Source organism: Zingiber officinale, chromosome 2B (assembly GCF_018446385.1).
Source record: "Zingiber officinale cultivar Zhangliang chromosome 2B, Zo_v1.1, whole genome shotgun sequence".
In the NCBI taxonomy this organism is placed as follows: domain Eukaryota; kingdom Viridiplantae; phylum Streptophyta; class Magnoliopsida; order Zingiberales; family Zingiberaceae; genus Zingiber; species Zingiber officinale.
Genome location: NC_055989.1, coordinates 117,034,334 through 117,052,713, shown reverse-complemented (window position 1 = coordinate 117,052,713; position 18,380 = coordinate 117,034,334). Strand labels below are relative to the sequence as shown.

Here is an 18,380-nt window from a genome sequence, read left to right as displayed (position 1 = left end):
TCACCAAGATTTTCTAAAGTATTTTTAAAATAAGTTCAAAATAAATTTCTAATAACAATCTATGGGCAAAATGCACATAACTTATACATTAGCTTTCCTCATGATTGGACTTCATAAAATCTATATATTTTGATGAAACTAAAACTCAAATAGATGCACTAAATCAACATCTTGCGTTTCATTGATCCTCCTAACATCTCACTTGTATCTAATATGTCTCAATACACATACAAGTCATCCTATGATCTTGTGAGATGTAAAGTTAGGTTTTTCATAACTAAAGGATTGTGTATATCTATCTAGTCATTTTAATTTTGATCATCATACTTAGGATGTCAATTAATGTCATTATCCTTAATTACAAGGAATTAAAATAATGCATGATGATATATGTAATTTTTTCAAGAGAAAATTCATCATATTTAAATGATGCATTTATGCCATGACATGTGTTAAAATACTAACACTATAATATTATGTCAAGATAAATAAATAATATGATGTCATAACATGTGATAGAGCACATAAAACATGATAATTATAGTAAATAAAATACTTAGATTTTCATCTAAATTCTAATAATTAATCACTATGCCAAAAATATGGTTTGACATAGATGGCATATCTCTCTTAAATGTGTCAAAATCCCAACTCAACATACTTTTGAATTTTATCCTATTTTTGTTAATTTGATTAATCTCAATACTTCAAATTTTATTGGCACATTTTTAACTTTTCAAGAGTAAAAATTGTTGATACAATCGACCTAGGATTAATTGGGACAATCATTATTTTTTATGTGTGTGTGTCAAAGAGTTTAAGTTAGGTTTTATATTGGTTCTAATATATACTTAAGTTGTGCAGGACTTGGTAAATTACACAAGCTTGGAAAGTCTCATCTTATGGCTCAGGTCCTTGAAAATTGGTAAAGAATGGTGCATCCGAGGGGCCACGGACAAGGAGCAACGGAGTGAAGGGAAGTGAACCTCGAGGCAAACGTGAAGGATGGCACGAAGAAGAGCTGCAGGCTTGAGTGCATCTGAGAGACAAAGGCTGAGGAGGAAGACTTCAAGGGCAACTCCGGAGAAAATGAGTGAGAGTGTGTACATTGACACCAGTCGATTGATACAGTCGACTAGGAGCGAATAGAATGGTTCTGTTCGCTCAGCTTGCAAGCATCAGTCGACTGCATGTTTTATCGGTCGACTGGTATAATGTCGTTGAGATGATAACGCACAGAATCCCCACAGATTTGAACGGTCACAGTAGTCGTTGTGTGCTACCAGTCGACTGCATGTTTCAGCAATCGACTGGTATCGTGATTTTTCAGTAACCTGTATATAAGGTTAGAAGCTTGGAGAGAATAACTTAACTGATTCAAAATTACTGTTTAAGCTCTCCAAGTGACCTCCAAGACTTAATACTCTCATTCTCTTCTTCCTAAGCTCATTTTTAGTCTTGTGAGAGGAAGAGATAATCTTGTAAAGGTTTCTCCACCTTCGTTCTTGCATCGAAAAGGAGATCATAGTGAAGCTTGATTGGGTGTGTGCGTGCCTTGGATTAGTCACCTCAAGGAGGATATTCTTAAGAACTCAATACCTATTGGTGCTCCTTGGGTATACTGGGCACTCACTAGATATAACTTTCCTAGATACATTCCTAAGCTTCTTAGAAGCCTTAGTCATGCTAGTCTACTCAAAGTCAACATTAGAGATAACTTTCCTTGTGACCTTGACTTGACACCTAGACATAGGACTAGTTTCATAGCTATATGGAACTCATGATATCACATTCTTCTTGGATTTAAGTTTATATCACAAACCTTTCTTGCCCGTAGATGGCTCTTATCTACATAAACCTAGGTTTTGCTACTTGGACCCTTTGACATTATTTGTCATTTTCTCTAGGGTCTTCTCTAATTTTTCATGTTGTAATCTCAAAACTTGATTTTTAATTCTTAAATCCTCAAACTTAGATTTCCCATGATTTCCTTGAATAATTTTCTTTCTAGGCGTATATCTAACTTCCTTAAAGTTCTTGCCTAAAGTATCTGGCTCTTTAAACCAACTAATCCAGGAGGTGACCTGCCCAGTTCTATGGAAAATTTCCACCAGCTACTAGGGTAAATCGAGAAGCGCTAATGGAAGCACATCTAGATGGCCAGTATTCTTAGGCCCACTTCTCACTAGAGGAAAAATCTCCTACAATGTGCGTCTGAGGGACGAGATCCTGCGGAAGAGTACACCTACAGAAAAAAAGGGAGCGTGCGATGTTTCTGAGGGAGGAGAAGGCAGAGCAGAAGATTGATCGAGGAGCAAAAGATGCAGCTGCCTGAGTGACGAAAAATTGTGGAAGAGTACGTTAGCGAATGAGAAGGAAGCAAGCAACGATTCCGAGGGATGAGAAGCTGGAGCGGAAGTTTGCTCGAGAAGGTTGGAAGTTGGGTTCGGGTGAGCTCTATTCCGGATGGCCGAAATCACCCAAGCGAGCGGAGCCGGAGCGAAAGACCCGGACCGATGTGAGCGGAACCAGAGTAGGAGACTGAGACCAAAATCAGCAAAAGATGATTTTTGGTCCCAGGGCGCTTGGACCTGGTCGGGGCACTTGGATCAGTGTGGGGCGCCCGAACTGGGGGCGCTTGGACCAATCCGGGGCACCCGGACTCTAGGCGCCCAGAATCTGGCATTTGAACATTGCGTCAGGGATAAAGTTTTATCACATTCCAGACACCTAGAACGCTTCCAGGTGCCCCGAGCAGGGTTATATAAGCATCCCTACTCCCATAAGTTAAAAAGAACAAGAAAAATAAAGTAACAACACTTGTGCTTGAGTTTTATCACATTTCAGGCGCCTAGAACGCTTCCAGGTGCCCCGAGCAGGGCTATATAAGCAACCCTACCCCAGAAGCTAACAAGAACAAGAAAAATAGAGTAACAACACTTGTGCTTGAGTTTGTCTGAGTTTAGCTTTTTGATTCTGTGTGTTCATTGCTATAAGAGACTTCTCCGTCCAGAGGAGATTTTTAGTGCGCTTTTTCACCTGTCTTGAATTAACAACCTCCCCGATTGTAACCAAATAAATCTGTCGAGCCTCGACTTTCTGATTCACTATTTCTTTCTATTTTTATGCAAGTGTTTTAATTAAGTTATAAGTTCAAAAAGGTCTTTTTGTTTTGTTTTGTTTTTGTGCAGGGACTATTCACCCCCTCTAGCCGACCACTAAGGGTCCTAACAAATGGTATCAGAGCAAGGATGCTTTAGGAGGACTAACCGTCGAACGAAGCACACGAGATAGTCAGACCAAACATCTACCTACTAAAGTTTGAGGGAGAGTTCGCGAGTTGGAAAAAGAGAATGGAGGTATTTTTCAAAACAAATTTTGATTTATTATTAATAATCGAATTTGGTTTTGAAGCACCCGAGGGTAAGGAAAAGTATCGATGGAGGAAGAAGAAACAAGTCGACTTCGTGGCAAACAGCAAGGCAGAGTTTCATCTGCTGAGTGTCCTACCGCCACAAGAAGTCAACCAGATCGGAGCTTATGAGTCCTCCAAGGAGCTCTGGGAAAAATTCCTGGAACTTTATGAAGGAAACTTGGAGGCGAAACTTGTGAGACGGGGCTTACTTCATAACCAGATCAGCAACCTTCAATTAGAAGAAGATGAAACTATAGCACATCTTCACTCGAGGATCAAGGAACTCATCACCATAATTTCAAATCTTGGAGAAAAGGTAAGCAATCGAGATTCGCTAAGATACGCTCTTAATGCATTCCCTAGAAATACAAAATGAGCATCATTAGTATATGTCTACTATATCTCTAAGGATTTAGAATCTGTTACCTTAGAAGAGTTATTTTCAACTTTTGAAATCCATGAAACAAGATGTACAGATTCAAAGAAGAAGTCAAAGCACAACATTGCCTTTAAGGCAAAAATGGACGAAAAAGATTCAGAATCCTCTCTCGATGATAACGAGACGACAATGATGGTAAGGCGATTTAAAAAATTATTTAAATCTAGAAAAACTAACTATCTGCAGGGTAGAAAGAAAATAAAAATCAAATACTACCACTGCAATGAAAAAGGACATGTTAAAGACAACTATCCTAAGTTGAAGAACAAGGACAAGGGCAAGAACAAGAAGCATATCCAATCTAACAAGTACAAAACGCTAAAGGCTACATGGGATGAAACGTCGTCCGAATTAGATATTGAGGCTTTCTCCAGACTTGCGTTAATGGCAAGCCATCGAGAAAATGAACACGAAGCAAGCTCATCCTAAATGAGCATCGAGAGCATCGATGAAGGGGGAGCTACATCAAATGAAAGTAGCAGTTTAGGGGGAGCTACAGATGATGGGATCTACAAGGTAAGTCAGGTACGATCTCTGCCTCCCAATAAATTATTCAAGTTTGTTAAATTATTGTCAAAGGATTATTGTAAGCTAGAAAAAGAAAACCAAGAGTTAAAATTAATTCTAGCAAAATCTTGTCCATTAGAAGAATTTGACAAAATAAAATTAGAAAATGATAATTTGTAAAAAGATATAAAGAACTTGAAAAATCATACATGCTCATTAATACAAGTATTAGAAATTTTAATGGTTTAAATTGGTACCTTAATTACCACAAAGGACAAATTAGGAAAATTTCTCAGAAATATATTCCTAAAAGATTTTTAATCAACCCAGTTGGAAGGAACCTATATTGGGTTCCAAAATCATTCTTGGATTAAAACTTTAAACTTAGGGCTTTCAGAAAGTAGATTAAATGTTTAATTTCCTTAAGAGGCTTTATCTAGAAAGTGGTTGTTGCTCCAATAACCAAGAAAGTCTAGTGCTTCGTCATAACCTGAAAGTTAATTAATGAAATAAAATATTTAATTGACTATCTGATAAAGTATTTAATTATATTTAATGCTTTAAATAAGTTACTCAAACATTTTTTATATTGCAAAACTAAAGTTTCTAAAACTATTTACGTTGCATTTTTTTTCAAGTGATATCAAAATTATTTTCAAATTTTTCAAAAACATGATAAGTTTTTCAAAATGTTGGAAAATCAGAGTTTTTTTAACTAAAAACTTTCTTATTTTTAAAAATTTACCCTTAGATTTTTTTTTTTTACCCCATTTTTTATGTGATCAAAGGGGAGAAAGGAAGATTAAGTCTAAAGGGAGGTAACTTAACTTTTTTCAATTTTTGCACTTTATTACAAAAATTTTTTCTTTTACTTTATGTTGGTTTACCCAAACTTAACTTGGGTTGCTCACATCAAAAAGGGGGAGATTGTTGGTATCCCAAGGTAGTTTTGATGTAATCAAACAAGTTAAGTTAGACCCTGTTGTGTTTAAGCTTGTGTCTAAGTGTGCAGGAGCTTAGGAGCACAGGAAGTCTAGCAAAAGACGCAGCTAGCGAGAAGGACGGCATGGGAGAGAGTCGACGGGCTTGGTGTGTCTGAGGGACAAGGTGCTACGGAAGAATACACCGGCAGACAAGAAAGGAGTGTGCAGTGTTTCCGAGAGATGAGAAGTCGGAGTTGAAGATTGTTTGAGGAGCAAAAGACGCAACTATTCGAGGGACGACAAGTTGTGGAAGAGTACGTTGGCGGACGAGAAGGAAGCAAGTAGTGATTCCGAGGGACAAGAAGCCAGAGCAGAAGTTTGCTCAAGAAGACCGGAAGTTGGGTTCGGGTGAGCCCTATTCTGGATGGCCAAAATCACCCAAGCGAGCGGAGCTAGAGTGAAAGATCTGGACCAATGTGAGCGGAACTGGAGCAGGTGACCGGAACCAAAAATTAGCAAAAGCTTATTTTCGGCCCCAAGGCGCCCGGACCAGACCGAGGCCCTCGAACCTGGTCGGGGCGCCCGGACCAGTCTGGGGCGCCTGGACTGGGGCACCCAAAACCTAATTCTTAGCCAATTTGGTGTAGTGTTTGAACATTACGTCAGTGATAAAGTTTTATCACATTCCAAACGCCTGGAACGCTTCCAGGCGCCCCGAGCAGGGTTATATAAGCAGTCCTATTTCCAGAAGCTAACAAGAACAAGAAAAATAGAGTAGCAACACTTGTGCTTGAGTTTGTCTGAGTTTAGCTTTCTGATTTTGTGCATTTATTGCTGTATGAGGCTTCTCCGCCCAGAGGAGATTTTTAGTGCGCTTTTTCATCTGTCTTGGATTAACAACCTCCCCAGTTGTAATTAAGTAAATCCGCTGAGCCTCGAGTTTCTGATTCATTATTTCTTTCTATGTTTATGCAAGTGTTTTAATTAACTTATAAGTTTGAGAAAGGTCTTTTTATTTTATTTTTATGCAGGGGCTATTCATCCTCCTCTAGCCGGCCGCCAAGGATCCTAACACCGCCAACCCATCCCAGGGCATCTCTAGGATTAGATGTGTCTATGGGTAGTTTGACCAGATAGACTCCATTAGATGGCCTTGGATGAGGATGGAAATGAGGATAGAGATAGAAATGAGAATGAGTATGGGAATGGAAAGAGCATGGCAATATGGAATTGATTCATCACCAAGTTGGTACGGTGTCATAAGTTGTCATCGAAGTATTCATGATTTGATCCCTAACTACAGTCAATTTACAAGGATTTTTTTTTTTCAAATGGGACGTGCAACCACGAGATGCTGGGCTTTTGGACCGTCCGTCACGAGTGCTTCCTGATTTATCTTGACGGCCAATAGAAAACTTCTATAGGACTGGATCGATCATCTCAGATTCGATATTATCTAATTCATTATATTTTTCATCATCAGGTTGCTGTAGAGGATGATGATGATATCCAACTAGCTAGTTCCCAAGCTATTGCTTCCGGACTTCCACAACTGTGGAAGAGAGACTGAGCTAGCTAGAGAAGATAGTAGTAGTTGGATTTAAGGAGCTCAAGTAGAACATCTTAATTCTTAACATTTTACGAGTTCAGACAAGAGTTCTTTTCCTTCCAACAAAATTAGATGTATGACGTGACGAGATCCTAGAACTTTTTATGAGTTGAGCCCCCACCTCCTGAGGATTAGTGTTTCTATCTTTAATTTTTGTTTTTTGTTTTTTTTTTCTATTTGGATACTATGATATTTTTGGATATTTGGATGTCTATTAGATATTTTTCATATTTGGATGGTTAATACTCTATGCTTATTATACGTCATGGTTACTATTTTTAGATATTTTGTTTATGTTTGAATATTTGTACTTAAAATTTTATGCAAAATTGGTTGCTTAGATAAATATTTCTTTACTTTATTATTGACATAAATTTTTATTATACACCTTTGTCTTATATAATTCATTTTGCTTCATGCTACTTTTCGATTCAATTTTGAAGATATAAAAATTGACCTTTGAAAATTAATTAGACTTTTAAAATTTATTCTAAGCCTAAAAATCGATAAATCTCGCGCCACGATCTTAAAGTAAGAGGGAAACGTAACTTTTACGTGTGAAACAGATGTCGCCGGCTGGAGCCTATTCGAGGTCAGAGGCGGAAAAAGAAATTAGGCCTTTAATATTATTTTAGAAAAAAAATCATCATTTTTCATGGAAATAAAAATGATAGTTTAAAAAAATTAAAATATTAATTTTAAAAAAATAATATTTTTATATAAAATTTAATTTTCTCATGTAAAATTATTAATTGAATTTTTATATTCAAATTTTGATAATTTAATTTAGAAAAATATAAGTTTTACGATATTAAATAGTGTATTATCATTAGATATAATAATATAATTCAAGGAGATAATGCGTGTACAATTTACTTAGCTAAAAAATAAATGTATTTAAAATGGTTTAAAAATAAAAAAATATAAAAGTATGTCTACTTAAATAAAAGATAGAATAACCCTTATAAAAAAATATAAAATTTAGGAAATAAGAACAATAAAAATGAAATAAAAAAAAATCATACTTCCATGCTCAACTCATTATAAGCATAAAAAATAAATTAATTAAAAATACATATACAAAATGACAAAACTCAATACAATTATTGAAAAGTAAAGATTGCAACGAGGGTGAAAGAAAGATTTTATTTTAAGTGAGACTAAATTTAAAACAAATCATCATTGTTCAGAAAAAAAATTAATGCATCATATTATCATAATGATAATATTTCATTAAAATATAAAAACAAATAATTTAAAAAATAAAAATAGATTTAAAGTGTATAAAGAGAATAACCATACAAGGCACTAGAAATATAATCAATTAAGTTCATTGATACTATATTTTACTTACGATACTTCTAATCAAACTCACATATTATGGATTCGACTTCTATTGAATCAACAAACTCTCACTCAATGTAAATAACCAAACAATCTGCAAAGGAGAGAAGAGAACATTGTTGGTGTTTGAAGCATTAGCTAATCAAACATATGTTTTGATATTGGCAAGCTCCAAGGTTAAGCTGTGTTGTTATCTAACGAGTTGAACTAAGTGTGTAGGAAAGTCCTAAGTGATTTTAGACAAAGTAAAAGTCCTAATTAAGGCTAGGTAAAAAGTGGAAAGTCCTAGCTGCAGTTAGGCAACGAAATACTAGTCGGTGGGATTGGGCAAAGACTTGGCAGGTCGAAGACATTAGGCGAAATCCTAAGGTCGAGGACACTAGGTAAAAGTCCTGGGGGTCACGGACACCAGGCGAAAAATCCTAGGGTCAAGGACACTAAGTGAAAGTCCCGAGATCTCGGATGTTGAGAAAAAGTTTAGACGGTCTAAAGGACCAGTCTGACAAAACGTAATCTCTCCTGAAAAGAGTTGGTGAGAACACATTCTCCGTAGAGGAAATAATAGGTATCAATCCGACCTAGAGTTTCAACGAAACTCAAAATTAGGACCAGATGATTCAAAGACTGTCGAAAACCACTTTACTTTTCATGTTATTGTTTGTCTTTCTAACTCTGTGGTGCAGGTGGTTGAAAGCAAAAGTTGCTTGGAAAACAAGGCTCCAGGTGCCCGGAGCTTGTCCAGGTGCCTGGGTAAGTGTCGATGAGGGAGCACCCCAGGTGGGTGCCTAGCTAGGCACCCGAAAGGTCCAAGCACCAGAAGTTACTCCAAGCGCCCAGACTAGCGAAAATTCATCTTCACTCTGAGTTGGAGCGCGGCAACCGACCGACCCATGTCAACGGTCTAGTCGCCTGGAGGGGGTCTAGGCGCTCAGACATGGATAAACTTTCAGGATGAAGTTTCGGTGAGAGCTCGTCGTGCCAGGACACTCTAAGTGCCCGGGAGGGAATCCAAGCTCCCGGACGGGGTTATAAAAGGAGGGTTTGACCAACGGCTTCAACACAACATTTTGAAAAGACTTTACCTCTTGTACGCTGCTCTAGAAACGACTCCATGACGCCCAAAAGTTGCTCTGACAATGACTACGCTCAAGATCTACTTCTAAGTCGTCGGTATTGTTTGCACTTTCAATTTCTTGTACTCATATTCAAATTGTATTTTGTATCATTCGATTAATTAGTAATTGCCCAACAAAAGCACTTGTGTAGGTCTTAGAGTAGGAGTCACCACAGGTTCTGAATCAAGTAAAACTTGGTTGTGTTAGCATTGTTTGTTTTTCTTTTTTATCTTTATTCCGCTGCGTTTTACTCTCCGAGTCTTAAAAGAACATAAAAGCTACGAGAGCTATTAAACCCCCTTCCCCCTAGCGCTTTCGATCCTACTGACATACTAGGCTAATTAAAAAATTTATAATGGACCTTGGGTATTTGGGCTAGGTAGTATACCCCTATAAGGAGGGGGCCAGGCTAGCCCCCTCCTATTGTGTCGCCTCTGATCGCAATGAGACTAAACTAGTCATTATCATTTATCAAAAACTAAATTAGACTCTTTTTAGGCATAGAGCAAAAGAAAAAATAAATCATATTTTTCATCATCTAAACCATAACAGTTGTATATGATATAATGGAGACAAAGATAAATCGAACAATTTATGACTACAAATACATCTAAATAAAAGTTAAACTTAATGTTTATTAAGGAAGTGAAATAGTAGAGGTATTTAACTCGTTATTGATCAAAAGCAATAAGATCCTCCATTTCAATCAGACACAATACGAATAAATATATCAACATTTAAATTTAATCAAGCAAAGAACATAGTATCACCAACCGGATCAACGTTATAGTGTTAAGTATGGTTTCTCTTCCCTAATCTCAACAAGCGAGAAAAACACAGAGAGGGCGAGTTAGAAAAGGGGAAGAGGGGAAACTTAAAAAAAACTAGCATTTTTATTTTGTATTGTAGGGATAAAATAAAAGCTTTCTAATTCATATTCTTATGAATCAAATGAGAAATTGTCACCAATGAAAGAGAAATGTAATAAGAGAATGCTAGGATAGAAAGATATTGAAGAGGAATAGATTAAATAATATAAAATAATATATATAATTAAAAATAAATTTAATTTGTTAAAAGAATAGCTCCTTCATAACTTTATCCATTGGAAACATAATAAGATTTTTATAAAATTTGAAGCTATGATAAAAAAAATGAGATCATGTAAATCTCTAATCAAGCTCGATTCTTTTCCATTCTCTTAGAAAAATATATTAAAAAATATATTTAATATATTAAAAATAATAACCCTAATTTTTATTTTTTTCATAAAATAAAAATTATTTACAATAACTTCTTCTAGATTATTTATCAATATTAGTATTCTCATTATCTACTACATTAGTAACATTTTCATGCTCTCTTAAATTATCTCTATCCTCATTAACATCATGAATTTCATCATCATTAACATAATGAATTTCATTAGACTTCTCATTAACATCGTGTATTTCCTTAAATTCATCTATATTATCCCTATTTAAATTTTCTATATTTTCATTAAAACTTATCTTTTAACAAAGAATTTATTAAGAGCATCTCTTTTGTGATTCACTTAATTGTTCTATTCTTTTTCTTTTTTTTTCTTTTTTCACATATAGAAATATGTTTTTTAGGCAACATAATGCACAAAATTATAATAATTGCAAAACTATAATTTAAATCAACTGAAATAAAACTATAATATAAATCAACTGGAATAATTGTACCTGGATGAAAAAGATGAGTATATGACAACCCGCAGCCGTCGCAACTCACAAACCACAACGCAAGCTGTAGAGGTTCAAAACCTTCAGGTGCAGCGTGCAGGAGGTGTTGGTGTAGTCGTGTAGAGCATATCAGCAGAGGCAAAGGCGCAGCCTCGCTGTGACGCCGTTGTGGAGTCGCCGGTAGAAAGGAGAGCAAACAAAAATGAAAAGGGAAGATTAAGAAAAAAGTGATGTAATTATAAAAAAAAAATTCAAGAGAAAACTGAGAAGTAGAGAGAATATGAAAAATGGAGAGGCAACCGCGGAAATTGCAAGAGGCCAAGAGCTTGTGCGGCGACAGAGCATGTGCAAAATTTACAAGTTAATTGTTAACCTAATTCTTAAAACAATTAATATATACATATATAAATTATCTAAACTTTAAAAATTATGGGCCCCTCCCAAACTTAGGGCCCTGGGCAATCGCCTAGGACGGCCCGACCACTGGGTCGGGGCTATATATATATATATATATATTAAAAGTAATAGACCGTAATAAAAATTGAGGTATTAGGTATAGACGACCTAGGTCTTAAGTGGTCTTGAAAACAGAGAGAAGCTGAGAAAGGTTTGAAGTTAAAAAAAAAAAAAAATCAAAGAGAGAGTGCGAAAATTTTAAAAGTTTAAAATTTCTACATCTTTTTTTAAAAGGGGAGTGTGAAAGTTTTTAAAAAATCAGAAGGGTGTTTGAAAAGGCAATTAATGCAAATAAAAAGGGGAGCATTAAAAAATCACTACGGCAAATTTAAAAAAATTTAAAAATCTATCCATTTATATTTGTTTTTATGTTTATTTATATTTATTTAATGTGATAAAAAGGTGATTCGCTCGCCCCCAACGCCTCCGTCAACTCGTCCCTAGGTCAACATGGAGGAGGTAAATCACGAGTGACTACTAGCCATTAGTGCAAATGGCTAAGACATGGAGGAGGTTATGCTCGGTCACGCTGAGTTTCGACCCCAAGACCTCATGTGACAACTCTCCATGTCTTAATCATCGCACCGCCCCAAAAAGACTATTTATATTTATTTAATGATTAGACACTAGACAGTATTGCTATATTTATTGCAACTTTAAACGGTTTATTAAATATCAAAAACGTGGAGACGGCATACATCAAGTAATTAAATGTATGATAACAGTTTAAAGTTAATTATTATATATATCTAGTATCAATTTTGATATATATATATATATATATATATATTTTGGAGGAGCAATGAGAAAGATCAATAAGAGTTCACAGGAGAAAAGATCAAATGACTCAAATGGACTAGACATTTGGCATAAGTAAAAAATCGTAATAGGCTGAGGACAGCTGAATACCTAACAAATACGAAATCTGAGGTTGGGTAAGTCAAGAAAGATTGAGTATTAGGGTGTGTTTGGTTCGGGATTATTTTTGATAATCTTGGTTATCCATCTAAAGTTATCAATAAAAACCTTGTTTGGTTTAGGTATTCGATGATTCCCAAGTAATGTTCCATGCCCGATACGTCAGCAAAAGGGTCATGTAGCCCGGAATCGGAAAACCTCATAAAACTAAGGTTTTTCTTGATTCCGGGGTTAACGAATTTTTTTTACCAAAAATACCCTCCGATAAGAAAAAAGATGAAAAAAAGAGAAAAAATGTAAAAAAATAAAAAAAAATATTTTAAAAAATTTAAAAATTTATTTTTTAAAAAAAATAAATAATTTTTAAAAAAATAAAAAATAAAATTTTTAAAAAATTTAAAAATTTTAAAAAATTAAAAAAATTTAAAAAAAAAATTTAAAAAATTTAAAAATTTTAAAACAATTTAAAAATTTTAAAAATTTTTTTTAAAAATTTTAAAAATAAAATAAATAAATAAAAATAAAAATTAAAAAATGTAAAAAAATAAAAAATATAAATATAAATAATATAAAAATATAAAAACATTAAAAAATAAAAAAACCACATAAAAAGTAAAAAAATATATCAGAAAAATAAAAGTAAAAAAACATTAAAAAAATAAATAAATAAATAAATAATAATAATAATATTATGTATAGTTAGTTTTGTAACTGAGGGTAATACGGTAAAATATTAAAGTAGGGTATTCATTAAAACCTTCAAACAAATAAGTTTTTGTTGCATTACCTAAGTTGAACCAAACAATACTTAGTTATGTTTTATTCCCTATAACCTTAGTTATGTGATTACCTGGTAATCATATAACCAAAGTTATACATGATGACTTGAATCAAACATACCATTAAAAAAATGTAAAAGTTCAAGAGAGGGCATTTTTGACAAAAGAGTTACTTGACATGACTCATAGAAAACATCAACGATAAAGATCACAACTTCAAACTTATCCAAGTTAGTCGGTCGTCGTCTCTCTCCCCTTCTTCCCGAGAGCTCAACTCTATCCTTGATTGTAAAAGTGAAATCGCTCCTCTCCGGTATCTCCGTCATAATCTACCCCACCGTGATTTACTCAGAAATCTTGACCGTGGATTTTCCTTGATTTGTTTGATATCTTATTTGACCTACCCAACTTCATCTACAACACACATTTATTATGCTTTGTAACTTTCTTTCATTTGTACGATATCAAATTTGACCTACCAAACTTTATCTGAAAACACACACTTATTATGCTTTGTAACTTGCACTTGCGAGACATCCTTTACCAATTATTGAATGGACGATGGACTTCAATCCACTTAGACTTCTATAGACTCTTGTTAGACTTTTCCATTACTCATGCAATATTAATATCATGTAAAGCTAATTTTACACCTACATACTTACACATAATTTTAATTCAATATAAATTTAACTTTAAACTTCTGACAATCACATCAAAATAATATTAATATGATAGTTTAGTGTTAATTGTACTAATAATTTATAATGTTTCATCATGCAAGGGCATTCAAAAGAGAGATGATGAAAAGGTAATACACCTAGGGCGACGGTAATTATAATTTTTTAAAGAAAAATAGAGAGAATATTAAATTTTTTTGAAAGTGACTCATTGATAAATCATATATTTTAAATAAGAATAAGAAGTTCCCATCTAGTACTTAAAAGGCTAAGTGTGTATATTACATTTATATTTTATATTTCTATTACATACTAAAATAATAATTATAGAACTAAATCTTTTATATTAATATATAAATTTTTCGGTGTTTGTTACTTTTAATATTTACATCATTTAATTTTTTTTAGTTTACATACAGCGAACATTTTTTGCGGGATAACTTAAAAGAACAGATAACAAATTATGAAAGAGAGGGAAGCCAAATAAAATTTGTAGCTAGAACAATTTCTGTTTACCTTGAAAGAAATTAAAAAAAAAAATCAATGGCATCCTACCAAATACACAAACCAAACGATTTTAAATAAATTGAATGAAATATAAATATAGAAAGAGAGAGTATTCCTATATCGGAGAAGAAGATGGAGGATAAGTGGATTCATCATTCCATTCCGGAGATTGAATAAAATCCATATCCTGAGTTAATTCCGGACTGTAGAAGGGCGGAGAGGAGGGTGGAGCGGCGGTCGCAGCATCAATAGCTTCCCAGGTTGGAACAGAGGTCCATTGAATTTGATACAGAAGCGCCGGAGCATCCGGTTCCGGAAGAATCATCGAGTCCCTAACGGTGCCGACTCCAAAGGGGTGAGACTCCAGGAGCGCCGCCGGAGCTATGGAACCGGTTGCTATGTTGTCCGACGGGGCAGGGGGGAGTCGCCGGTGACAGCTGGCCTCCTCTGGAAAGTTGAGCTTGGCTCTGTTTCCGCGAAAGCGTAAAGCAGCCTCGTCGTAGGCCCGAGCGGCGGCTTCGGCGGTGGCGAATGTGCCCAGCCACACGCGGGCAGCCTTTTGCGGGTCGCGTATCTCCGCCGCCCATTTGCCCCACGGCCGATGCCGGACTCCTCTGTACCTCATCTTCCCTCCTCGCTCTCTCCCCGCGACGGCGGAGGCGCCGCCGGAAGCGCCCGCAGCATCCGCCACCTCTGCTTGCTTTGTTTCCGTGAAATCGAAGTACAACCGCGGCGGCGCCTCGCCGGAGAAGCTCTCCCTCGTTCTCTTCTGCCTGCTCACCCCGGCGCCTTCCCCGGCGATGACGCGCTTCAGAGCGGCCACGATGACTGAAGTCTCCTGCTCCCTGAACGGCAGAGTCAGTGTTGCGGGTTCCGCCAGAGGCGGCGGCGCCACAAGCAGTGGGCAGTCTCCGCCGAGACCATCGGCGTTCATGAAGTCGAGGGGGACGGCAGAATCAGGCGGAAGCTCAGCCACCTCGAACCACGTGCGAATTGAAAACAATTTCGCCGACTCTAATTCCACCACCTGTTGAAGGCAGCGTACCTGCAGGATTTATATACGGCAGCTGACAGCTCGTGCCGCATTCGTGGCAGAATCGATGAATTCCGACGAGATCTATGTAGAAGCCGTGTCGTAGTCGAAGACCAATGGTGATCATTACTCCGGGATGGTGACAAAGGATGCATTTGGATGTGGATTACGAAGAGGGAAATAGGTCGGTTTGACCGAAAGAGGGCGTTCAGACAGGGTTGACCACCGCCGTTTTGTCCACCGTGATGCATCAGTTCAATTAGATTTCGTCGACTATTTTTATATACCGACATGAGTTCAATTAGATTTCTTACCCTGGAAGTATTATTGTCAAGTCAACTTTCTCTCACATGGTCTGGGACCAAGTTTAAAAAATAATTTAGAGATTGTATCCAAGTCATCTAATCGTAGAAGCATATGCACTGTAATAGTTGATCCTACATATCATTAGTGATGATAAATGATGATATATTTGCGTAAAATTATTAGGGTGTAAATTTTCGGATTTTGTGTAACTCATTCCACCACCACTTATTCTCTCGACTGTCGTGATTTACTTCCCTCATAATGACATGAGGTTGAATACGACGGGGGCACTGGGACGAATGATTTCACATTTTACCACATATGCACTATAATAATTTATAAGTCTTATGATCCAGCAGTTTGATTCTCTTTTTTTATATCTGGATACTAGTGATATTGGCGTGGGGAATCTCATAGTATCATATTTTACAGTAATTATTAAAAGGCCTACAGAAGATCACACTCTATGTTCAACTTTATGAAAGACGCATTTATTTTCTATTTTATTTCTCCTATCTTTTTTCTAAAACATCTGAATCACAATTTAAGAAATAGTACTTTTTTATTCAGATGCGGATGAGCCTCTCTTCTCTTTTCTCTGTGCTAAGTACCAATAAAAAAAATAAAAAAATAATTATATTATCAAAATTTATTTTTTTTTAAAAAATAATCATTTTAATTAAAAGTTTTCAAAAATATAAAAGAAGATTAATAAAAAGTAAAAAAATTTAAAACTATTTTTTTAATTTTTAATATCTAATTGCAAAAGAATAAAAAATTGAAATAAATTAATATAAATAAATAATAAATAAATAAACTAATTATCTTGAAAGTTTTTTAAATTTAAATTTTATATTAAATTAATATAATTCTATGAGCGACTAAATCGGATTAACTAACTAAACTAATTGAATTTATAAGTTCGGTTAGTTCGATTATATTTAAAATTTATATTTTTTAATATTAATTATTTCGATTAATTTAGTTTGATTTTAATTTCAAAGTTTTAATTTATAATAGGTCAATATTACCAATCAAATTGGATCCAATAATGCTCCACCTAATTTAGAATGTAAGGAGAAATAAGTTTTTTAAAAAATATTTAAGATTATTTATGTTTATAATAAATTTTAAAATTTATTTATAGGATTTAATAATTTAGAATCAATTATTATTTTTTGTTAAATCATATATCGATAGTATGAGGTTTAATTTCTTCAACTAATACAATATCTTTTATTAGGAAGATGGTTCTAGAAAATTTTTATAATTTATAAGACTGGGAACACATTGCCATAATCGACAAATATCATCTTAAGATTGGTTCCGCATAAACTTTTTAAAGGGAAAAAGGGAGAAAGTAAAGCACAATAAGAAATTAAGCTCCACGTGTATTGCTTATTGTGTCACTGTTCTTATATCATGAAAAGAGGCTAAAGGGGAAGTATGGATAAGGGGCGAATCATTAAGAGATTTAATTAATTAAATCAATTAATCTTTCTCTTCCTTTAATTTTTCAGCAGCACGGCACATCAATTTAATTAATTAATTAATTAATTACTTTATGATCAATTGATGTGTGCAAACTGTAAATACACTATTATCATCCAGTAATAAAATAAAATATCATTTACTAGAACTATTAAATTAAATATTAATCCAAATTACGAAGCAGACTATCTAAATCAATCGAAATTGAGAAAATTGTATGAGAAAGAAAAATAACTAAGAAAACAAGAAGAATTTGTGGGGAAAATCAATTTGAAAAAATAATTTAGGATTTTGATTTACCACGATGGTCATTGACACCATAATTGTCTTTTACTCTTTTACTTTTGTGTTCGATAGTATAAAGGTGATATATCTTGAGGTCCCCAATAACTCCTTTCAAATAATACTAGAGTATCTTTTTAAACGTGACATCTACTTTCAAAGTAACTTACTAGAGCGATTGCTTTCTTAGGAGACTCCTCTACAATATCTCAGGGTCCCTTAGGTGCTATCTTATACTTCGTGATGTTGAATCAGGCTAGACCCATTAAACTCCGTATAGTCAATAGTGCCCTTGTAAGATTTGAACTACTTCATAAACAATCCCTCAAGTTTCGAACTTTAGGGGTCGGAGAATTGGATTCACCTTTTGGTCCTTTCATGCATCTCGTGAGATATGAAAACACACGCTTGTATCGTAGTCATATATGCATACTAAAGATTGATCATAAATCAAACATGTCGTGCAATAAAAAGAATTAAATTAAAAATAAGTGTCAATACATTGGGCTACTCTTTCATCCTAAAATTAAGAGACTACTCCATAGAGATGACAGTACAAGCAAAAGACATGAAAAAGCATTGTACAACTCAAATCAAAGAGAGAGAGAAAAGGAAAAGCTTAGTCATACTGTATGTAGTTCTTTTCAACTTGATCTCCAAGCTCCTCGATGGATGGAATATTGGCAGCTCCTTAGAAATGACTCTCTCCTAGGGTTCGTCGTCATAAGGAAACCCTTCCACCCTTAAACATGAGCCCCTTGAGTCCTTTTAATTATAAAGCCTTCCAAATTCATTGAAGCCTTCGAAAAATACCAAGGTACTGCCATTGTACCACGACCTTATTGGAAAGCACGACAAATGCGTGTT

At 34.9% G+C, this 18,380-nt stretch overlaps 1 protein-coding gene across 2 annotated transcripts; it reads right to left on the bottom strand.

Moving 5' to 3' along the window:
• Nucleotides 1–14,358: 14,358 nt before the first annotated feature.
• LOC122049461 (ethylene-responsive transcription factor ERF039-like) lies at nt 14,359–15,550 on the bottom strand. Of its 2 annotated transcripts, XM_042610844.1 has the most exons (2): nt 15,155–15,550; nt 14,359–15,064 (listed from the first exon to the last, which is right to left on the bottom strand). In XM_042610844.1, exons 1-2 carry the CDS (start codon nt 15,333–15,335, stop codon nt 14,517–14,519), a joined length of 729 nt encoding a protein of 242 aa, XP_042466778.1. In that variant the 5' UTR covers nt 15,336–15,550; the 3' UTR covers nt 14,359–14,516. The 2 variants fall into 2 exon arrangements, with proteins under 2 accessions (XP_042466778.1, XP_042466777.1); XM_042610843.1 differs by having other exon boundaries at nt 14,359–15,529.
• Between the last annotated feature and the right edge of the window lie 2,830 nt (nt 15,551–18,380).